This window comes from Dreissena polymorpha, chromosome 3, assembly GCF_020536995.1.
Source record: "Dreissena polymorpha isolate Duluth1 chromosome 3, UMN_Dpol_1.0, whole genome shotgun sequence".
Classification (NCBI taxonomy): domain Eukaryota; kingdom Metazoa; phylum Mollusca; class Bivalvia; order Myida; family Dreissenidae; genus Dreissena; species Dreissena polymorpha.
The window spans coordinates 19,057,615-19,082,618 of NC_068357.1; the positions used below are offsets into that span (position 1 = coordinate 19,057,615).

A 25,004-nucleotide genomic window follows, 5' to 3' on the forward strand; every position below is an offset into this window, starting at 1 on the left:
GAACGTTTTTTTTGTGAACAACTGCGAGGTGTATGTTACATATTATAAAAGTTTAATCTAAAAAAAGATTGTTCCCACTAGGCAACATTCACAATTATTATGATGCTTCATTATAAAGCACCCATACAATTGAACCGCACTTGGGTTAAAATGGACTTATTGCATGTGCGTAATGTGTCGCCCCCGATTAGCATGTACAGTCAGCAAAGGCTAATCAGGGACAGCACTTTTCGCTTTATGGATTTTTTTGTTTAAATAAAGTCTCTCTAAGCGAAAATCTGTGACGACACTTAACCCACACACATAAAGCGCAGGCAGTCTCTTCTTAGCAAAACTCCAGTTTAGACGCTTAGTTTCATCCCTGATTAGGGGACTGCACAAGCTAGTTTGGGACGACACTTTACGCACATGCATTAAGTCAGGTTTTCTAAGAACGCGGCTCAGAATATAACATGTCAAATACACTCGGGCGCGCCTACCTGGCATAAAGGACATCGTAGGAAGTTGAAGTTGATCTTCGGACCAACCCATTTCTTCTTCAGCAATGTTCTCGTGCATTTCAGGTGAAATATGTGACCGCATTTCATCTGCAAGTGTCATATAGTATGCATTTAGTAACCATGTGACAGCTACATTTAGTTCTTTCGTAAGAATTTGTTCAACGTAATTGCTAAGGTAGTGTCGTTAATTATATATTTAAAAAGAGAGCACTAAACGTTCTTAGTCACTGTGTGTTTATACTTCGCTAACAAACAGGTATTATTGCGATTGTGTATCGTGAAAATTTCGAAACTTTATATCCATGCATTTTGACAGAGAAAAAGTAAAGCAACTGGACACGTACACATGTTTTATAAAATCTCGTTTTAAGCATTCGAATGATTGTTTTACACCATAGTTAAAATGCCTATATACGCCATAGTTTAAACGCCTATATACGCCATAGTTTAAACGGCTATATACGCCATAATTTAAATGCCTTTATACGCTACAGTGTTGACGCCTATATTCACCATTGTCGATACGCATATATAAGCAATAGTTTATACGCCTATATCACAATAGTTTATACGGATATAGACGCAATATTTTATAATATGCTATGGTTTATACGCATATATACGAAATAGTTTATACGCCTATATACGCTTTAGTTTTTTGACGCCTGTATTCTCCATAGTTAATACACCTTAATACGCAATAGTTTACACGCCGATATACGCTAAGTTTATACGCCTTTATCCGCCATATTTGTTGAAAACATTCGCCGCTTCTACATTAAACAGCTGTTATACCTGTATTACAGGACTGGCGGACAAGGGGTCGCTGAGACAGATTGCGCACGGGTCATCCCGGGTCTGCTGGCCCTCTTCCCGGCATTCCGGGTGCAGGCACGGAGGGCACGAACTCTCGCCCTTGAACCCCGCGCAGGAATGTTCGCAGTCGTACTGGAGACCGCAGAACTTCGAGTGGCCCTTAGGTAGTTTAGTCTTCGAGCCTGCAGTATTGGGCAATAGTTTGTCACGCAATAGATGGGTTCGTAAGATATCTAGTTAATAACGATGTTAGTTGACTGTAGCGTATTTTATATTATAAATCCATGATTTGACCACTTATATTGCAATATTTCAATGGTTCATTATATTAAATGATTGCAGAAGCGTTGTTTTCCTTCAAATCCTTAGCAACCTTTGACAAACAGAAAGGCGGAGCGCTCGCTATATGTTCTTTTTTTTTTATCATATATATTTTGATTGTTTAATAGCCCGTAGCACAAAGCTGGGAACGTTCGATGGGTTATTTTGTCTTTCTAATAATTTTAGATTTTTTATATATTGAATTGTGCGTTTGACTTGTATTGATATTAAACTGATTCTCATTCCATAAAGAAGACTTTAATTAAAAAAGGCGTTATCGACATTAATTTTTTTGAGGTTTAACCCATTTATGCCTAGTGGACTCTACCATCTTTCTAAATTGGATCAATTAATTTCCTTAATTAGGGATGTCTAGTATATTTATTTCTATATTTAGAATATTTCTTACAGAAATTCCTTTAAGCAAACAGCGCAGACACAGATGAGATGCCGCATCATGTGGCGTCTCATCTGGGTCTACGCTGTTTGCCAAGGCCTTTTTTTCTAGACGCGAGGCATAAATGGGTTAACATCTCTGTTGTTTACGGTTATACGGTTAGTTATAAATAAAAAAGATTTTAAAAAACTTATCCCGTAATACAGCTAGAAACAACTGTTAAATGAAGTTCGTAAATTATGACACATGTTTGATATTCTTTAAAACGTTTTGCTTAAATCTATAAAATAGGCTTACATGTTAATGTATGCAAATGTGTTTTACATCATGCAAGAGTAATAATAGAATGGTAAGCGGAACGTTTTTACTGCTTGGCATGGTGTCATGGGTGTCAATAATTGCTTACGCTGCATTCCAAGTCCGGGCCAAGTAACGACAGTTCCTGATCTGGCCAAGTATTTCTGAAACATTTATATATTTTGTTTTGCAAACAAATTAAACGTGTATGAATGATTTCTTAACGCTATCGTTATCACATCAAAACAGTTCTTAGGTCCAGAATTTAAACTTCTTATTTATACTGACTTTATAATTGAGAAGAATTCTGAGAAAACATTTCTCCAAAAAGGCAACTTACAGACATGGGCCTTGTCTTGTTAAACAAGCCCTTTTAGTCAGCGGCATTTCGGGCCCCATAATGAAGGGCTTATGTTCACGCATTCAACACAAGTACTCCTGGTAATGACATCTCAAAGTTCGATACGTATTCAGCATGGCTTGTAAAGGATATTCTATTATTTCCATGGTTTAGCTCTTCTAGTGCCCCATAATGTTTTTGTTAGCCATTTTGAAATTAAACTTATGACGTCATCTTCTATTGACAGCACAAAGTACGACACGGGCCAAACAAATAAATTATTGCCAAGACTTAAACCCTATTGAACCCACATGGAGTTTCTTGCTAACTGATTACGACACTTTTGCTCTTCAATGCTTCCAGCCTAAAATACAAACAGACGTACTTGAACGCCGCCCCCATCTACGTCATTTCCGGCGACGATGAAGACCTCCTTCAGTGTTGTGCGCGGGCGACGCTCGGCTTTGAAGCACGCGACACAATTCGAGAACGTGTCCGCAATGACGTCAGGGGGGTAGGTGCGTAGGCCCCGTCCCTGAGACGCGAACGCGATCGACGTCCATTTCCGTCGGTTTGCCACGTTCAGGCACTTTGTAAGCGTTCGAAACACCACCTGGATAAATGAAAGTACACTTGTAAAAACCTTCTTACTTTTTGTTTTGTCCTACTTGTTCATTTAATACGAACAGTGGATATGCCGCTATCAATGTATTCAATATACCTTAACAACAGTTCAAGTCATGGTTCCAATATCAAACGTTAAACTCATCATTTAATAATATGGTTATGTGTATAGAAGTCGTTGAAGTTTGGGGTCTAGCAGCCTTGAGCTGTGGATCAGTTAATTAAATGATTTGAATTATGTATTCGCTGTGTAGTAACGAAAATGAAAATGATAAACTAACATTAAACATACTTTTTTGATAGAAAATTTTACGCGAAACTCATTCTACATCTCGAATTTTCACAATCATACCACCATGATTAAAACTGTATATAATGTATTAAAACCAGGGGCGTAGCTAGCATTTTTTAGCTGTAGGCCCGGATATGATACATAAAAACGGGGGTCCGGGTGTCCTCCCCCGGAATATTTTTAAATTCTTTAACGCCCGTGGTGAGATTTAAGCATATCTAGACAAATAATAAGATAAGAAAATATATGACTTTGGCCTGTTTTTCTTTGATATCTTACCGTTATATTTCAATGTCAGAGAATTAAATTTTGTTTTTATTCGGCACAAAGGGACCGAACCGACCCGGATTCAGTCAATGGATCGGGATACGGGGCAAGTGCTCCATTTTAAATTTCCGCGGTCATAAACATCGGAATGCTTAAAAATCCAACGATAATCGATTACAACTTACTGTAGTGTCGAAAGGGAGACAAGTAGATCTCCATGTATATCTTTGTAAACGTGTTACAGCAAGTCACGTGAAAAGAAGCGAGCTAGAATCTATGCACATAGATAGAAGTAGAGTTGAGAATTGGTAATATGTCCTTTGAACACAACCAGAATCCATTGTCTGAGGATTATGTCAACATGAAATGCAGATTTCTAACACCTCACCCCCTCAGGGTCAACATTTTGATGCGTTTTTCGAAGTTGAAGCGTTTTAATTTTTGTTCATGTTAAAAATAAGGGTAGGCCCGGGCCAGCTGTGCCTTATAGCAGCTACGCCCCTGAAAACTTTACCTGTAGGGAGTTAAGATGCAGATATGATGGCAGTGCGATGTGGAACACCTCGGCGCACATAAGCCCGTGGCCCCGAGTGATGGCGACTTCGCCGTACCCGATCCCGTTCGGGTATCTCCGTAAACACTCGTCTCTAAGTCCGGGTCCGGCCGCCTCCTGAAGATTTGGCGAGATTTCCAGACCCTGGGTAGTGTTGTTCACGATAACATCGGCCTATCGTAGAGATAAATGAGCATCGTTCTGGGAAAACTGGGCTAAATGCATGTGCGCAAGGTATCCTTCCGATTTAGCCTGTACAGTCAACGCAGGCTAATCATGGGCGATACTTTTCATCTGGACTGGATTTTCGTTTCGACTTCCTTTAAACGAAAATTTACATTAAAGCGAAAAGGGTCGTCCCTGATTTACCTGTGCGGACTGCACAGGCCAATCTTGGACGACACTTAATGCACATGAATAAAGCCCAGTGTTCCCAGACCGAGGCTCAAGTTGTTAATAGCAGCAGAAGTAGCAAGTGTAGTAGCTATGTTGTTGGTGATGAAAAACTTCACTAGTCTTAGTACATGTAGTAACATATCAATTTTTCAATCAGTGGGGAACGATGAACTGTCTCTGGAACGATATGAACATTTATTGTTTTAGGTGAGAGGCGTCTAATTCTCCACCCGAGAACCATCAACATCTTCCAAATGGTAATCAATTTGCCCGATAAAGTACCGTGCATGTATTACAGAGACTAACATTTCGTCCAATTGCGGCTATCAGGTTAGCTCACTGGTACACGCGCGTCCCACTTGGTCGATCAGGGTTCAAACCCCGCTCCTAGCGCATTTAAGCTGATAAGTGGTCGCCACACCGGACGGGTAGGGTTTTCCCCGGGTGTTGCCGTTTCCCACAGAGCACAAGATCACACCAAAATTGAGTATCTTTCAGTAAAAATAGCTGAAAAAAATTGCAGCTATAATTGAAAAACGTTCGTGAGTCTATTAAAGTTATACACTCCGAAACACACACACTACGTCCAATGGCTTTCAAAACCGGGACACGGAATCATTCGGAAAGTCAAAATTTCAGCCCGGTGGGAAAACATTGACATTGTAATCCGTTGTGACAGACGATTGTAGACGTTTTGTTGTATGTGGTGGTGGTGGTGTGAGAGCAGAACAGTAAGCAATAACAGCAACAGCAGCACAGCATAAGTAGAGGTAATTGTAGAGGTGGCGGTGGTGTAATTGGTGATGATTTAAAAAAAAATAAACATGAGCATCGCTCTTGGAAAACGGGATTTCGTGCGTCAAGTCTCGTCCCAGATTAGCCTATGTATTCCGCACAGGCTTAACTGGGACGACACTTCTCATGTTTATTATATTTTTGTTTTCAATGAAGTATCTTCTTAACAAAAATCCAAGGCGTAAAGTGTCGCCCCTGATTAGCTTATGCATAATACACAGGGAAATCTGGAACGACACTTTATGCACATGCATTTAACCATGTTTTCCGAAAGCGAGGATAAATTGTGTTTTGTTGTCGTAGTAATGCAGTAGCTGTAGAAACGGTACAAGTAACAAATAATAATACCGTACCTCAACTGCCGCGAGTTTTTTCTCAAGTAACGTAACCTTCATAGCGCCTGTATTCCATTCACTTTAAAGTTATATCACTATTCACTGATTACTTCTCTATCTCTTATCAATACACTAGTATTTAGCTAACAAATTGTTTTAAGCGACATATTATCTTCTGATTTCTAAACACACCCGTCGACGGGTAATGAGTCTGGCGCACGGCCCATTTCAATTGTTTAAAGCTCGTTAGTGTTGATGTGTAAAAATGGGTATTTGTTATATTAGTTCAATCTTTTGGCAACAGTCTTGGAAGTTGTGCCCTTAAACGCGCTTCGTTTATAGGTGTGCGTATCCGACACACGACTTGTAAGTAACTGTATGCTAGAAGTTATACGATTATATCTGAATTAAGTACAAAAAGGTTATATTAATTACGAGTCTCATTATAAGGACCTGTATCCATGTTTGTGTATTTTAAGGTTTTGAGGTCTAAGCTCCCCTGATAAAATGAGCGTTGTTCTGAGAAAACTGGGCATAATGCATGTGCGTAAAGTGTCGTCCCAGATTAGCCTGTGCAGTTCGCACAGGCTAATTAGGGGCGACACTTTCCACTTTTATGACATTTTTTCGTTTAAATGAAGTCTCTCCTTAGCAAAAACCAATTTAGGCGGAAAGTGTCGTCCATGATTAGCCTGTGCGGACTGCACAGGCTAATCAGAGATGACATTTTACGCACATGCATTATGCCCAGTTTTCTCAGAACTCGACTCAAATAATTTTTAGATTCTCTGAAATTTGGGACTCCTTTAAATCTTCATTTTTAGAGGAAACCGGAAAACAAAGAGGAAACAAAGGCATTGTATGTTCATAACAGTGTTTTATTAAAGTATAATAAAATAAGTTAAAATAAAAGTAAACATTTAAAATATAATATTAACATGAAACAAAACATACAAATATTGACTTGGATGCAATCTCCGAATCATTTGGCAAATACACTATTCATATAGACGAGTTTGATTTACCGTATATTAAAGTATATAGTTAAATCATATAAATTTTTTGTAAGAACCAAATGAACCTGTCTTCTTACTATTTAAACATATACACAGCCGTTCTTGATCAGATGGATTTACTTTTTATTTGTATTTACACAAGCTCACACAATTTCAATGATATATCTATGCTACAAATGTACTCAAATGTTATGATACTGTTCAATGATGAAATAATGAACGCTTTACGCACAAAATATGAATATTAATGTTATTTTACTGCCTAATGACAAAAGATGCACATTTTGCTACATATGTCTTCTTTCTGTAAAAATATAAAAATTGACAAAAAAGGGACAAATACAATATTCAAAAGATTAAGTATTATTGTAACAAAGAAACATTAATTAAAATGCAAATGCAATTAAACAAAAGATATAACATGTGTACATTTCCTTTCTTAATACATTAAATTGTATTTAACTGAACAGCTAATGTGTTCAGGCATGACTTTTGACTTGAACTCTTTTAATCGTATATATCATGATTACTATTGTTCATTGACATTTCAGATTACGTGCTCCAATACAAATTATAAAGATAACTGTATTATTCACAACCCTATATGGACGATTTTACAAATGTAAACTCATAATAATGCATTCACGTATTAAATTTCAAAAAATGGAAATGTTGAAATCAATCAATCTTACTGCAATTGAGTCTTATTGTGGAACAGAGTGGATGTTTTGTTAAGGAATTTTATGAAAATCTAAGCTGGAGATTCTATTCATTCAACACATACAACACCTCTGGCAAGAGTGACAGACATTAGGTTCCCACACCTATCGGATCTCTTTAAAGGACTGGACAGACATTAGGTTGCCACACGTATTGGAACTCTTTAAAGGACTGGACAGACATTAGGTTGCCACACCTATTGGATCTCTTTAAAGGACTGGACAGACATTAGGTTGCCACACGTATTGGATCTCTTTAAAGGACTGGACAGACATTAGGTTGCCACACCTATCGGATCTCTTTAAAGGACTGGACAGACATTAGGTTGCCACACGTATTGGATCTCTTTAAAGGACTGGACAGACATTAGGTTGCCACACCTATTGGATCTCTTTAAAGGACTGGACAGACATTAGGTTGCCACACGTATTGGATCTCTTTAAAGGACTTGACAGACATTAGGTTGCCACACGTATTGGATCTCTTTAAAGGACTTGACAGACATTAGGTTGCCACACGTATTGGATCTCTTTAAAGGACTGGACAGACATTAGGTTGCCACACGTATTGGATCTCTTTAAAGGACTTGACAGACATTAGGTTGCCACACGTATTGGATCTCTTTAAAGGACTTGACAGACATTAGGTTGCCACACGTATTGGATCTCTTTAAAGGACTTGACAGACATTAGGTTGCCACACCTATCGGATCTCTTTAAAGGACTTGACAGACATTAGGTTGCCACACGTATTGGATCTCTTTAAAGGACTTGACAGACATTAGGTTCCCACACCTATCGGATCTCTTTAAAGGACTTGACAGACATTAGGTTGCCACACGTATTGGATCTCTTTAAAGGACTGGACAGACATTAGGTTGCCACACCTATTGGATCTCTTTAAAGGACTGGACAGACATTAGGTTGCCACACCTATTGGATCTCTTTAAAGGACTGGAAGGATTAAATATGACCTAAGCTCTGAAAAATGGGTCTTAATACATGAGCCCAGATCAGCCTGTGCAGCGTCTACTTAACACTTAGCTCACATGCATTAAGCCTCCTTTTTCGTAGCGTAACACACAATACAAGACACAATACAAGTACATTTAATGAGTCTCATGCGAATGGTTTTCAAGTTATACTTCAAAATCTTACATTTTTATACCGTTTGAAATTTGCAAGCAGTTAAACCTATATACTACCATTATTTCCATAACAGTGTCTAAATTCAGATAAAAAATATCCTGTCTTATTCATACTACTACAAGACATTTCTGTATACAAAGTAAGATGTGGCACAGAATGTAAGACCAAATATTGAGTATGTAAGACTAATAGAGACGCGTTCTGAGAAAACGGTACTTAATGAATGTGCTTTAAGTGTCGTCCAAGATTAGCCTGTGCAGTCCGCACAGGCTAATCACGGACAACATTTCCGCTTTTATGACATTTTTTGTTTAAATAAAGTCTCTTCTTAGCAAAAATCCAAATAAGGCTGAAAGTGTCATCCCTGATTAGCCTGTGTAAACTGCACAGGCTAATCTGGGACCACACTTTATGCACCTACATTATGCCCAGTTTTCTCAGAACGCCACTCAATATTGCCAAGTGTTCAGAACTTCTGGTTGTTGGGGTCCCCCACAGTCTTCTCTCCAGTCGGGCCCTCCACTATGACATTGTACAGCAAGGCCATGTTCTTCTTGTAGCTTTGTACCTCCTCCTCCTCCTTCTCCTCCTAGAAAAGTCAGTTTATAACCCTGTACTGTATCTAAGTTACTGTTCTCTTATTTTGTTAATTTTTGCAAACCTTATTTCATAAGAATTTGAATGAATAAATCAACCATTAAAGATGGACTATAAATAGTAATAATAAAACTAAACAAACTGTGGGGACAGCAATACTTTCAAATAACTTTTTTTTCCAAAAAGTAAAACATTTAATATAACAAGAATATGAGCATACTTAATATTAGTACATGTGTACAAAACAAAAATAACTTTATTTTTTATAATATATAACCACTGAATCCTCGAAAAATATACAAACATGGGCTAACTTGTGCACTATATTTTTAAATGAAATGTTTTCTTTACTTAAACATTTAAGGTTAAGTTTGCCCAATATCACATACTAATTATACAACAGCTCTGACAGATAAATATTAAGTTGTTTAACATGTAAGCATCAGTATTGGTGAATTATGTAGTAAGGTGGCCTGTATATAATGAATCTACAGGCTGTTAAAAAAATAAACCAATTAATAACTTAATCACACTTCATAAACAAGATGCGTTTGTGAAACACTATGTCCCCCCTCCCATATATTTGACCTTTGACCTTGAAGGATAACCTTGACCTTTTACCCCCAACATGTGCAGCTCCATGAGATACACATGCATGCCAAATATCAAGTTGCTATCTTCAATATTGCAAATGTTATGGCCAATGTTAATGTTTGACGCAAACAAACAAACAGACAGGGCAAAAACAATATATCCCCCAGTATAGACTGGGGGACATAAAAATGCTTGTGCATAAAGTGTCATCCCAGATTAGCCTAATAGATGCAGATTTCACAGGCTATTATTGTAAGACACTTCATGCAATACGTTAAGACCCATAGTGAGGCTCACTTAAAAAAAAACCGGAATACCTCAGCTTTCAGTCTGTAGAACTCATCAATGGCAGACTGGTATTTAGGGGAGGTAATTCCAAAGAACCATGCCAGCTTCTCACCACATGTATCTGCAGCTAGAAAGTGGAATGAGAGAAAAATATCTTGTTAGCTGAATATAAAGTAATTTTATCCATTGATTAATTCCAAGTTAAACCAGCTTAAATATATTGGTCTGTGAATAAGAAATGCTAACCTGCCACTTTATGTCAAATTAATTGTTCTGCATTGGCAATTAACTCTGTGCTGAACAAATAACATCAAATTTATGTTACATGCAACAGTACAGGACATATACCTTGCCAGAAATAAAATATCTAAATGATCTTTATAAAAGACCTCTATCAGGTTAGTTACATGTTGCAAGGATGGTGAAAGGTGATCAGGGTTGCCACCAACCTGATAGAATAAAATTCCCTGACTTTTCACTGACTTTTCCCTGACCAAATCTTGGTTTCCACTGACTAATTTCGTGACATATTCAGCCTCCTCCTCCACAAATAACAAAGCAGTACTACTTGTACACTAAACTATGCATGATACAAGGCTATAAAGTAAATACCACAAAACCAAAGATAAAAAGGTTATGCATGTACAACAACCACATAATAATTATGATTAGAGCTTGTTTTCCCATGTTTCCTAGCGTAAAGGAAACACCGCCACATATAAGACAGTGTGCTTTGTTTTCATTTTTAGAGTTTTTGCCAACTCAAGATGAAAACTCCGGGTCTTTAAATAAATCATTAAATAATGTCTGTTTACTCATGCTGATAATATGTCTATCTAAAATGTATGTGTACATTGTATTAAATCTGAAATTAGAAGAGAAAATCCATTTGTGATCTGTGAATATTGTAGGTTAATACATGAAAATCATGCAGTTAGGAGCAGCAGCAGGTCTTCTTGATAACTGAAATAAATAACCAAAGTTAGTATAGCTCTTTAATGCTGTCATCTCTAATGATCCTGCAAAGCATAAAAAATAGAATTAATCAGCTCTGGGGGCAAGGGTTGCAAAGCCTTTCAGCCTTCAAGGATACAAAAAAATAATCAAAGATAAAAAAATAGATAAATTAACATTTTTGAACATGCTTTACACATGGTTATGTTTTATGTACATAGAAATAGTCAACACATTTCAAATAAAAAATATACTGTTGAATCTGCTAAAACAAATGATACCTGAAGACTGCAATAGCCACTAAATAACTTATGCATCGACCCAACATTTTATTTTTCCCTGACTTTTCACTGACTTTTCTGAAATTTCAATTTTCACTGACCATTTTTTAAATTCGCTAACTTTTCACTGACCTTGAAAAAAATCAAATTTCCCTGACTTTTCAAGTTAAGTGGCAACCCTGGTGATATGTGAGACTTGTTCTGAGAAAACTGGGCTTAATGCGTGTGCATAAAGTGTCATCCCAGATTAGCCTGTGCAGTCTGCACAGGCCCATCAGGGACGAAACTTTCAGCCTTAATTGGATTTTTGCTAATTGGACACTTTCCCCATTAACATGATTTTTTCGGCAATGAGGAACTTCCTTGAAATTATAAATACCATAAAAGCGGAAAGTGTCGTCCCTGATTAGCCTGTGCGGATTGCACAGGCTAATCTGGGATGACACTTTACGCACATGCATTAAGTCCCTTTTTCTCAGAACGCAACACATATCATAACTTGCTGCTTACTGCTAATACATGCTCATTTACCGGACTCATCCATTTCATTTTACTGTACCACCAACAACAAACAGAATAATTAGTACAAAACCATTACCCCCTAGTGTCTTCACAGCTGCAGTAGATGCATAATGCCACATCCATGGTACCCAGGATAGTGTTTTCTGCCAAAGAGACAAAGACTTAAGAGACACGTACAGTGATAAGTAAGAGATACAATACAATAACTATTAAATGAATATTGTTTCGAGAATTAAAAAAAAATGTTTACAGGCAGATCATTCCAGTGGGCACTGAAAAACACCAATCCAAACACTGTGAAACTACAAATAGATGCCCCCATGAAACATATTTAGACACAAACACATTTGCCATTCCACAATGGATGGTAAGCAAAGGAAAAGGCATCTTACGCACATGCATTAAGCCACGGGTTCCCAGAAAATTGCACAATTATGTTCTCCTGACTTTATCAATTCAACCCTTTCCCACTCAGAGGCAAAGTGAAAAATGGCTAAGTGCAAACAGCATAAAACCAGAACAGCCTGTGAGTAACTCGCAGTCTGTTCAACTTCAAGTTTTATGCTGTTTGCTGCTCATCAGTATCTAAGGGTTGGAGATGAAGTCGATAAAACTTGAATATAGTAAGAAAAGTCTTTAACTAAATTTAACATGGAAAAACAAATGCGTAACAAGGGCTGTTTGTAAAACATGCATGCCCCCCAATATGGGCTATAAGTTGTAGTAGCAGCCATTGTGTGAATACGTTTTTTGTCACTGAATACGTTTTTTGTCACTGTGAATGGTGGTGGTGGTGGTGGTGGTGGTGGTGATGGTGGTGGTGGAAGCAGAAAAAATAGTAGTAGTAGTAGTAGTAGTAGTAGTAGTAGTAGTAGTAGTAGTAGTAGTAGAAGTAGTAGTAGTAGTAGTAGTAGTAGTAGTAGTAGTAGTAGTAGTAGTAGTAGTAGTAGAGTAGTAGTAGAAGTAGTAGTAGTTGTAGTAGTAGTAGTAGAAGTAGTAGTAGTAAGTAGTAGTCGTAGTAGTAGTAGTAGTAGTAGTAGTAGTAGTAGTAGTAGTCGTAGTAGTAGTAAGTAGTAGTAGTAGAGTAGTAGTAGTAGTAGTAGGTAAGTAGTAGTGGTGGTGGTGTGGGTAGCAAAGAAATAGTAGTAGTAGTAGTAGTAGTAGTAGTAGTAGTAGTAGAAGTAGTAGTAGAAGTAGTAGTAGTAGTAGTAGTAAGTAGTAGTAGAAGTAGTAGTAGTAGTAGTAGTAGTAGTAGTAGTAGTAGTAGTAGTAGAGCAGTAGTAGAAGTAGTAGTAGTAGTAGTAGTAGTAGTAGTAGTAGTAGTAGTAGTAGAGTAGTAGTAGTAGTAGTAGTAGTAGTAGTAGTAGTAGTAGTAGTAGTAGTAGTAGCAGTAGAAGTAGTAGTAGTAGTAGTAGTAGTAGTAGTAGTAGTAGTAGTAGTAGTAGTAGTAGTAGTAGAAGTAGTAGTAGTAGTAGTAGTAGTAGTAGTAGTAGTAGCAGCAGCAGCAGCAGCAGCAGCAGCAGTAGTAGCAGTAGTAGTAGTAGTAGAAGTAGTAGTAGTAGTAGTAGTATGCATTACAAAAATGCACTTAGCCTTACATTTGGTAAAATTTAAATATATTACAAGGGAGGCAAATCTGTAACAATAAATTTAAACTTATTGCATTTGTTTCCCCTGTAGTGTATTACCTCCCCTGTCCTGCTTATATTTATATTAATCAACACAATTAAACATAAACACAATATTTAATATACAAAATATACAAAAAATCTCATATTCTGATAATATTTTTACTGATCCACTGTATTTTACTAAAAGGATGATGTTTCATTGGACTGATACTTATAGATTTAGGATTACAGACCAGTTGCTTCAGTAATATTGTTCAGAGTGTGCCCTGTTGGCCGCGTATGCATTCTAAAATTATCATTCAAAAAAACCATTTTACTATTTCGAGTCACCGTGACCTTGACCTTTGACCTAGTGACCTCAAAATCAATAGGGGTCATCTGCTAGTCATGATCAATGTACCTATGAAGTTTCATGATCCTAGGCACAAGCGTTCTTGAGTTATCGTCTGACAACCACCTGGTGGACGGACAGACCGACCGACCGACAGACCCACATGAGCAAAGCAATATACCCCCTCTTCTTCGAAGGGGGGCATAAAAATACGTATCTAAGTGGTAAAGGGTTAACATGGGGAGGTGAACATTTTACCGGGTTGATCGGTGGCGGTGGCGCAGGTTGATCCTCTTCCTCGTCTGTGGAGTACTCCTCCAGTACTCCATCACTGAAGTGGACAAGTCGACGTGGCTCCTTCTTCTTCTTGGAGGTCACATGCTCACCTTCTAACACCACATCTGTGAACTCAACAGGCTGAAAAATAAAACAACAGTGTACAAATTAAGGATTAATCATGGCGTATCTACATGTACACACTTTGGTAAACAATTTATGAAATATTGAGTTGTGTTTTCATCTTCTAACACCACATCTGTAAACTCAGTATACCATGTAATGGGCTGACATACACAGACATGAGACCCATTTACAAAATATACACAGTAGTGGTCTGACAAATTAAGCGTAAACCCTTACCATTCAGGTACGTATTCTGACCTGTGTGTTTATGTAGTCCCTTAGAAAATTAAATTAAAGAACTTCTTTAATAGATTCAAGTTTTAAAGGCCTTATTTCTAACACAAAGATACTGATGGACAACCAACAGTATAAAACCAGTTTTTATGCTGGCTACATAAAGCATGTTTCAATATGCTTCTGAGAGGGAAAAGGTTAAAAATTAGGCCTGGCATTTATAGACTTTTTGGTAAACAGTTTATGAATTATTCAAAAGTCATAGCCGTGCTATCTGACATTATGGTGGATGGTTCTGTGTGCGATATAAACTCTGGGAGTATCCTCAAGATCTCCCTAACAGACACCAAGTGGGATTCTGCGGAAATTCAGACAATATTGCTGTGAAAGTTCAGACATTGACCCCAATTGTTAATATTTTGCTATATATTGAAGATACCCACATTATCATGGTGATGTAATTTGAAAATCTCACTTTTCCTTGAATTTAATCATTGACTATATAGTATATTTTATTGATAATTTACATGTTTTTCCAATGATGTTTATTTAGATAAAAACAGGAATTTTCTTTAACAATTGGGTGTTTCACATTTGGGAGACGGGTCAGGTTTGGGGCCCCTCAGATTGAGGATTTTTAAATGAAAGTCAAGTATGTTCATGTTTATAAGCTTGATTACATGTTTTACTTCTACTTTGTTATAAAACTTTCTTAAAACACTTTGCAACAAATTCACAACTTATTTAAACTTGGAATTCATCATACAAAAACAATTAGAGGCAATAACTCTTATATAAGAAAGTGAAAGGGTATGGTTCTTGTGCGCTGCACTTCTCCTGATTGATGTCTTTACACCCATGAAGTTTCATTTGATATCTTATAATAGCTTCTGAGATATAGCACTGTAAAGTTTGTGACAGAAGGACAAACTGACAGCCAGATAGACAAACTGACGGACAGATTGACGGACATAGCCAATTCTATATCCCTTCCACCTTTGGTGGCCGATAAAAAACGTTTAGTTCTCAGGAAGAAATAGTTGATGGAATGCAAAAGGGATATATAATGTTTGTTGAATGTATGACACCAAAAAAGTATTGCCAAAATTGTTGCTGGTATTATTATTGTATTGCATGCTTAATAAAAAAGAAGCAAAAGCGTTGAATTGATATCCCAAAGTAAATTTTGTTTATAGATGTTTGCAAATCAATTGATAAACAGTATAAGACAAAACAAGGGCTGTTTGTAAAACATGCATGCCCCCCATATGGACTGTCAGTGGTAGTGGCAGCCATTGTGTGAATACGTTTTTTGTCACTGTGACCTTGACATTTGACCTAGTGACCTGAAAATCAATAGGGGTCATCTGCCAGTCATGATCAATGTACCTATAAAGTTTCATGATCATAGGCGTAAGGCGTAAGCATTCTTGAGTTATCATCCCAAAACCATTTTACTATTTCAAGTCACTGTAACCTTGACCTTTGACCTTGTGACCTGAAAATCAATAGGGGTCATCTGCCAGTCGTTATCAATGTACCTATGAAGCTTCATGATCCTAGGCGTAAGCATTCTTGAGTTATCATCCGGAAACCATTTTACTGTTTCCAGTCGCTGTGACCTTGACCTTTGACCTAGTGACCTGAAAATCAATAGGGGTCATCTGCCAGTCATGAAGTTTCATGATCCTAGGCGTAAGCATTCTTGAGTTATCATCCAGAAACCATTTTACTGTGTCGAGTCAACGTGACCTTGTCATTTGACCTAGTGACCTGAAAATCAATAGGGGTCATCTGCCAGTCATGATCAATGTACCAATGAAGTTTCATGATACTAGGCTTAAGCATTCTTGAGTTATCATCAGGAAACCGTTTTACTTTTTCGAGTCACTGTGACATTGACCTTTGACCTAGTACCTGAAAATCAATAGGGGTCATCTGCGAGTCATGATCAATGTACCTATGAAGTTTCATGATCCTAGGCATAAGAGATCTTGAGTTATCCTCCGGAAACCATTCGGTGGACGGACCGACAGACTGATCGACGATGGACGGACCGACCGACCCACATGTGCAAAACAATATACCCCCTCTTTTTTGAAGGGGGGCATAAAAATAAATAATTTAGTGTAAGTTAATTGTGTTTTTGCATTGAAATTCTCCTTGTTGATAACTATACACCCAGCAAGTTTCATGTTAAAATTGTGTAGCGTATATCTGAGATATAGGCCTTAAAAGTTATATTCTCTTACTTTAGAAAGTGTAGGGTTATGGTTCTTGTGCAAGGTACATCTCCTGATTGATATCTATACACCCAAAAAGTTTCATGTTGATATCTTAAATATTTTTTTACATATAGCCCTAAAAAATTGTGACAGACTGAGGGAGATAATAATGAATTGTTATGTGTGTGGAAATTGACATTTCTTTGGCTCCCAAAACGTTATCGCCATTTTTTTGGACATAAAAGTGTTATATGTCTGCATATCACCCAATTAATATTTTGAATAACAATCATTTTATAAACTGATAACATAAATGTTATTATGGAAACTCAATATATGTAATATGTGTGTTTATTTCCAGCAGAACTCTTTCCCCACTCAGAAGCAAAGTGAAAATGCTATGTGCAAACAGCTTAAAACCAGAACAGTCTGGGAGTTTCTCACAGTCTGTTCAGGTTTTATGCTGTTTGCTGCTCATTAGTATCTAAGCGTTGGAAATGTACACATGCGTCAAATACGTATCTAAGTAGTAAAGGGTTTAATTGTTGTCCATGCTAAGACCTTTCTTACTAGATTCAAGTTTGAAAGGCTTCTTTCCAACCCTTCGATACTGATAAGCAGCAAACAGCATTGTACATGCACTTGAACAGACTGCGAGTTACTCACAGGCTTTTTTTTCTTTTTCTGATTGCAAAAGCCATTTCCACTTTGCTTCTGATGGGGAAAGGGTTAAAGTCATTTGCAGTACAAACAAGGTCAAGATCTGGATTTTGGGGTGTTTGTCCCAGTGTACCGACAGGACACAATTTGTCCAGACATTTGTAAAAAAAACGCCATATGTTCTATAAGATACACAAAAATCGCTATTCAAGCTCTGTCTGGCTTATATAAACAATTGCTTATCCTTTTATTGCCCCCCTATTAACAAACCATTTCTACAACTCGAGTGCACCAGTGATGTTTTTGACACCTATCAGTGATCTATCTGTAAATTATTGATTATATTAGGCATTCACACCATGGTCTATTGTGGATTGTTTACACATAATTGTCATATTGGTCAAATTTTGGTTTTGAAAATAAAAATCACAATTCAGGGGATTTTTAAAGCCTTTTCGGAAAAAGGAGTCTTTTTTTTAAATGATAAAATGGAAAATTTTGGGGGATTTGTTTATCGACCAATAAGACCAAATTGGGATTTTTTGTATCAACAAATTGACACACCAGGTCTTTTACCTGGCCATTTTGGGAAAAATAATCGTATTAATTATAGTATTATACTTTGCGAGATGTTTATAAAATAACATTCAGATACAGTGCTCCAGCCAGCTTTTCAAAATAGAGGGGAGCTTCCCCCAAAAGGGCACATTTCACGCGTAATTTTGGAAAATAGGGCATTTTGGTTATAAAAATACTTAAGTATATACTTTGGTTATACTATATACTTATGAATTGTAAACATTAGTGCATTGGATGATTTCACCAATTGTATGCTGTTCCTCATTTTGTGAAATGAAATTATAATAAATATTTTACTATCTACATTGGCGCTAAGGAAAACAACTTAGTAGCCAATTTCATAACAGACTTGGGCTAGCATTCGACTACACGCATTAGAGATATGTAGATATCATATTTCTTTCCGATGTGTGTGTGTCGGGGGGGGGGGGGGAATTTTGATGTTTTTTTATCACCTAACATCATTGAACTGCATGTGAATCTTTCAGGTTCCAGTTTCAGCATCAGTGGCCTTGTAGAAGAAACGAAGAAAACATGAAATAAATTCAGGGGTTTCACTGGGTCAAAAAAACGTTGTGACAGTCACCACTTAAATTCGTTGCTATTAATAACTTTGAACCAATGTTTGTCCACAATAAATGAATAATATTAATTCAAACAAAAATCTATATTGACAAATTTAAAGTCTAAACAATGATCAATGTCACCATGAAGTAGCATCCAGTCTGGAGAATAAAATGAAACATTGTTATTGTTACTAATAGGATATATTTATTTTACAACACGTTATTTCAACTAATGTCAACAACGTTGAAAGTTTTGTTAGGTCGCGAAATTATATGATAATATCAAAATTACATTTTACTTGCAGAGGGATAAATCCTCCTTCCAAACAAGCTCTTTATTTGTTGAAATAACAACTGTCTGCCCCTAATCATGTTAAAATGCATCATGATTGAGGACAGACAGTATTTTAAAGTTAAGAAATAAAATCCAAACACAAATAATATGTTTTTCCATGTCGTAATTTCGGACTAAAAATAAACTGCATATTCGCATTAAAAAGATTATTAATTTTCAAATTTTAGTAGGTATTTTGAATTAAAAATCACTATTTTTGCAAACAAAAAATCATAGCCAAAGACTTCAGAAGTTTAAAAAAATTCAATAGTGCTGAGTTTGATTTCATTTGAGTGTGATTGTGCCTAACCAAGCGTGACCTCAGAGATAATCTCTCACAGCATGTTACTATCGTCTGCAACAAAAGGCTAATTAGTGATCTGATAACAAACCATGCCCTTGGTGCTTGTTTGTTCACAATGTGTTGACTTAACACGCCCCAGGCAGTCATGTACCGGTAACTTAAGGGTGTTATCTGTGTATTTATGTTGATGTTTCTGGCGATTTATACAGTCTGAAAACAGGAATTCACTGTAGAGACCAAAAGGGCAATTGACAGAAAAATAGAGGGGCGCTTTTTAAGGGGGCAAATTTTAGAGGGGCGCAGCGCCCCTCTATTTATTGCTAGCTGGAGCACTGCAGATATAAAAATCATAAAACACTTCTTTCTAAAATACATTTTTTTTGAGGAATTGGATATTTTTTTTACAATTTGGGAATCGGATCTGGTCAGTTTGCTTTAGGATTGGGTCCTAAAAGTGACTAGAAACCGATTCTTGTTACCCTAGGAATACTTCAACATCTTCAAACCGATTCATGTCACCCTGACTTCAAGCCGATCGGGTGACTAGAATCAGCTTAGAGTCACCCAGGGGTGACATGAATTGACTTCAAGCCATTTTAGGTGGACAAAGACTCAATGATCGACTTGAAATGGCTTGAAGTCACCCGGGGTGACTTCAAGCAGACCGGGTGACTAGAATCGGCTTGAAGTCACCCCAGGGTGACATGAATCGGCTTCTAGTCACCCCAGGGTGACTTCAAGCCATTTCAGGTCGACAATGACCCAATGAGCCTTAGTTAATATAGTACCGAAACACTTAAATTCTCAATGTTAAAGCTTTTTTAGCAAAACAACCACAACACTAATTTTCCCAACATGGTGAAAAAACAACATTGGAACTTGTCATGTTTCAAGCTGTTTTTAGATTGTTACAGCCGAGACACAACATTTTGATATCATTTAGTCCTCATGTGTTTGAACTATACAGTATATTTGAACGTTTAGCGAATAATTCTCGTCAAATAAGTGACATAGAGAATGACATAAGTCATTCGAACGTCCGGATACAAATGTAATGAACTTATTTCGAAATAATTCGATTAAATTGTTAGTAAACGTCAACAACATAAGCAATATTAACCAATGTTATGTAAATCTTTCAGCTGTTTTGCTATCCCACAAACCTGTGGCGAATATCCTAGATTTTCAGTCATTCTTTTAATTAAGTTATTTTGACAACTAGACAGTCGGATGTTTTGTTTTCTTTGTTGTTGTTGTTGTTTGGATACGGTTAAACTGCACCAATATTTTTTCGCCGGCTAACGGACACTAATAAGTGTCCGCTTTATCGCCTTAAAAACATATATGTGTGAAGTAAATAAAATAACCCCATGTTTGTTACATGAGTGGAAATGATCAAACATCCAATATAACTGATACGTTGGCCTTTATCCTGACAGATCTAAAATGTACTCACGACACGCTTACACATTATTACGTTTTGCAAATGCTTACAGACATGCGAACGCAATTATCAAGTGTTCAGATTCAATTTTTAAAGATTGAATTTGGTCGCTATTATTAAAGTGATCGTGGTTATTACTTTTTTTTCTTTAAACACGTGTTACTGATGACGAATGCTTGTAAAAAAACGCATGTATTTACGAAATCATATACAAAGCCGGTAAAAACCCAAACACAATGCGCTGTAGACGTAAAAAAACAACGGCTTTTGCAAAAGTAAAGTATCTGAAAAGCGAACATAAAACATTTTAAACACAAACCGCACTATGTATGCAAGTAAGCCAGCTCGTCTTACGATTGCCGCACGCCGTATAGGGAATTTATTTGTACAAAAAACGGATACAGGAAGCCTCTAGCTGTGGATAGTTTAAAATGTTTGATGGGGACTTTCCCTGATATTTCAGAATTGTAGAAATGTTATTAAATTCTTTAAATAGAAAACTATAATATTGGAAGAGTGAAACAATAATATGTTAATATAATCACCAATTAATAGAACCAGGTCACAAAGTATTGGAAGGTTTAGTGTAAATCTGCTTTGGGGGTGTTAAAACCGGTTTGTAAGCGCATCGAAACCTCACACGTGGCCCAATTTTATTTATAAAACATCCACGTGTAATTAAAGTTTAACATCGTAGCATCATAATTCAAATCAAACCGCAATAAAAATAAAATAAAAGAGAAATGGTTCAATATAGTTCCAGTTTTATTACTATACGGTCTTATGCTCACTAGAGCTCACGAACTGCAACACTTTCCGTAATTCAATGCGACGAAAAACACAAACACATGTATCAACATTATCTGATCTTCTATTAAGAAACTTATCGAGAATATCATAAAGAATACATTAGAACTCCGACTATGAGTTCAAATCGGTTCTAAGATAGTTGCAAACAAATATTCAACTCTTGGCTATGACCGGTAATTGAGCTTCGTTCTGGTAAATCTTGGCTTGCATAAACTGTCAAAGTAGATTAACCAGCGCAGTCTACGCATGTAAATCAGGGAAAAGAAAGTCTCCTCTCATCGAAAATCCAGTTTAGCCAGAAAGTGTCGTCTCTGATTAGCCTGTTCGGTTTACGCACATGAATTGAGATCGATATTCTAAGAATAAGGCTCAAATAATACGGACCAACGTCTGTGTGGTTTAAGTTCTACTAATATACCAGAAATTCATGTTTATTGACCGATATGAAGACATCAAAAAGATATGTTGTTAAATTAACACTTTTATTTTATCCTTCACATAAAAACTGACGCACACATTGTTGATCAATTATCTCATATGTCAACAGATTAAACAAGATGGCAGAAGACAGCGCGCTCGACTATTCGTGTGCTTGGCAGTATAACGTAAGCCATTATGGGGAAATTGTTCATATTCAATAAGTTCAAGGTAATATAGTCATATTCTAAGTGGATGAAACCCATAATTGAAACATATTGATCGCTTATGTTTTAAAGAAGTTGTACATTATAGACGACTCTGATTTCATGTATATTTTCCACAATCTATTGAACATTTGTAAAGAAATAAACCAAACTAATAAGATTTTATTTCAAGTTTGATAGCAATAGCTTGGGTAGGATGTTTGGAAGGTCATTCAAAATTAAAATAAATACATGTACATATTTGTCTGTTTTTTTACCATGTTTAAAAGAAATCTATTTTGCCAGGTACGGTACCCTCATGATAGTAAGAAAGAATTTGAAGTTTGAAAGCAATAGTCTTGATTTTTAAGAAGTAAAGTGGATCTAAACACAAAATCTAACAAAATATTCAAAGTTACTACGACAAAAAAGGGCCATAATTCCGTTAAAATGCATACCGGAGTTATGCAATTTGCCCTTACGATAGTTAGCGAGTTTACAAAGTCTGAAAGCAAAAGCTATGATACTTTAGGAGTTAAATGGACCAAAACACAAAACTTTACCAAATTTTCAATTATCTAAGTATAAAAGGGGCCATTATTCTGTCAAAAGGTCGGTCAAAGTTACATAACTTTGCCTGCACAGTCCCCTTATAATAGTTAGTAAATGTTGCAAGTATGAAAGCAATAGCTTTGATACTGTAGGAATAAAGTGAACCTAAACACAAAACTTAACAACATTTTCAATTTTGTAAGTTTAAAAAGGGAACATAACTCTACAAAATGCTTGATACAGTTGTCTGCTCTTGTTTATAGATTGGGGTCATTTTGGTTAAGAAGTATGCAAAATATAAAAGCAATATGACAAGATACATAGAAAATATTTGAGGTGGTAGGCAAACTTAACCATAGATTTATCAATAATATGCATATTCTAAGTGGGAAAAGGGCCATAATTCTTAAAAAATGCTTGTTACAGTTGTCTGCTCTTGTTTATAGATTGGGGTCATGTTGGTAAAGAAGTATGCAAAATATAAAAGCAATATGTCAAGGGACAAGGGAAATATTTGAGGTGGTACGCAAACTTGTACATTCCAACGCTAACGCTCACGCTCACGCTAACGCCGACACCGGGGAGAGTAGGATAGCTCCACTATATATATTTCATATAAAATAATCGAGCTAAAAATGATGTTTTTGTTACAATTTCGACTATTGAAATACAGTGGCCAGCTCACGAAAACTCGATACAGCTACACGATATTGTGATGTAAGATCGAGTTATACTGTTATATTATTCTGTTCCTTCTAATCATTTTCTTACGTTCTCATGCTTGTAATCCGAGGGGGCAAACGCGAAACTTCGAGTTGCCCAAACAGAACACCATAGTTCCACAATTGCATAACAAACCCAATTAAATTGAGATATTTCCAATAGTGCCTTTTATTGTGTATGCAAGGAAACATTCAATTGATTTCAATCTTGTTTTATGTGCTATTGACAATAATCTAACATTAAATTATAATGTCTATCGCTCTATCTCAAGACGATTTACCCAAATACATGATAATGTTCGTTAATAGCTCTCTGTGCGTTCTTTTGGCGCAGTAGTTGAACATTTTTAAATCGATAAAACAAAACAAAGGGATGGAATTACGGTAATAAGCATATGCGTCTAGTTTCTGTTTCGTCTTTGTTGTCAATAAATGTTACTTTTACAATTATGCACAGCCCCTGAGAACGTGTAATACTACAACAATATAGAATGGCAAAAATATCTAAAACAGAAGAAGATACTAACCACGTGTCCAGGGCAAGTTGTTTTCGAATGAGGTATGGTGGCTGTTAATGTAGAGTTCATTAATAAATGCATGCTGTTATCGTATCACTGCTATCGCGTTTTCTAACCATACGTTAGATTAATGCTAATGTGTTTCTAGTTTTCTGTCCGTTCCTTGAAAAGAAACAACCCTGGGTTATCATGTCCAGCGTAGAATTACCGTGAAAACAGGTAGATGTACTTTTAGACTTTACCCCATATATTTGCATCACGGTATGAATTATTTGTTTCCAGACCACTACTTTCTTCACCAATAGCATTAATTTTAGCTTAGGCGTGAAATTTGCGGAATGTGCATATTGCATTAAGTTGAGGCTGTTAATTGATGTTCTCCGTTTACAATATCACGTAGGGGGCGGGGGGGGGGAGGGGGTTCAGAGGCTGAAATATTAAGTAGCATCATCGGCGAGTATTGTTTCATTTATAATAATGAATAATTTAACGAAGTTGTTAACTTTTATGAAGTTTTGTTTACTATATACAATCACATTTGTGTTTATTTCAAGCACACAAGTTTTGTTTGTATTATTCAAAATTATATTACACGTATTCTAATTCAGTTAAAAGATGCTTTTATATGGCGATAATTAAAAAAAGAAAATGTTGTTTCTATCAACACTTTGATCTTAATTTAAAATTTAGATTGGACGTATGAGGTTACTGAATACAGTTAAAATCCAGATTGAATTATTTCGATGAAACAGATGGCCTTAAGATAATAAACCAACTATTTATTATTTTGATAGTCTCGTTAACCCATTTTTGCCTAGCGTCTAGAAAAAAGGCATTGGCAAACAGCGAAGACCCATGATGCGGCGTCTCATCAGGGTCTGCGCTGTTTGGTTAAAGGAATTTCTGTAAGAAATATTCTAAATATAGCAATAAATATACTAGACATCCCTAATTTTGGAACTTAACTGATCCAATTTAGAAGGATGGGAGTGTCCACTAGGCATAAATGGGTTAAC

The 25,004-nt window shown here is 36.5% G+C and overlaps 2 protein-coding genes and 2 long non-coding RNA genes across 10 annotated transcripts in view; 2 read left to right on the plus strand and 2 right to left on the minus strand.

Moving 5' to 3' along the window:
* Positions 1-6,790: 6,790 nt before the first annotated feature.
* Positions 6,791-8,121, minus strand: LOC127873186 (uncharacterized). The gene is made up of 2 exons (XR_008046039.1): positions 7,958-8,121; positions 6,791-7,773 (listed from the first exon to the last, which is right to left on the minus strand). It is a non-coding gene; the product is annotated as an uncharacterized LOC127873186 (long non-coding RNA).
* On the plus strand, positions 7,663-8,806 carry LOC127873187 (uncharacterized). Of its 4 annotated transcripts, XR_008046040.1 has the most exons (4): positions 7,717-7,809; positions 7,856-7,993; positions 8,040-8,085; positions 8,546-8,806. It is a non-coding gene; the product is annotated as an uncharacterized LOC127873187 (long non-coding RNA). The 4 variants fall into 4 exon arrangements; XR_008046043.1 differs by having other exon boundaries at positions 7,663-7,809; positions 7,948-8,085; XR_008046042.1 differs by having other exon boundaries at positions 7,688-7,809; positions 7,902-8,085.
* LOC127873185 (protein FAM177A1-like) lies at positions 8,501-24,171 on the minus strand. 2 transcript variants are annotated; one of them, XM_052416917.1, is made up of 5 exons: positions 23,998-24,171; positions 14,274-14,432; positions 12,130-12,196; positions 10,326-10,423; positions 8,501-9,406 (listed from the first exon to the last, which is right to left on the minus strand). In XM_052416917.1, the coding sequence occupies exons 1-5, from the start codon at positions 24,067-24,069 to the stop codon at positions 9,284-9,286; spliced, it is 519 nt and encodes a 172-aa protein (XP_052272877.1). In that variant the 5' UTR covers positions 24,070-24,171; the 3' UTR covers positions 8,501-9,283. The 2 variants fall into 2 exon arrangements, with proteins under 2 accessions (XP_052272877.1, XP_052272878.1); XM_052416918.1 differs by lacking the exon at positions 23,998-24,171 and adding an exon at positions 20,483-20,593.
* Positions 23,852-25,004, plus strand: part of LOC127873184 (uncharacterized) — a 78,418-nt gene continuing 77,265 nt past the window's right edge. For 2 of the 3 annotated variants that reach the window (XM_052416909.1, XM_052416912.1), the window contains exon 1: positions 23,852-24,029. Coding sequence is in view for 1 of the 3 variants with exons in the window: in XM_052416912.1 (XP_052272872.1) it covers positions 23,962-24,029 (68 nt within the window). In the remaining 2 variants the exon portion in view is untranslated. Of the gene's footprint in view, positions 24,208-25,004 lie in introns of all 3 variants that reach the window. The other variant, XM_052416911.1, reaches the window with a different exon arrangement.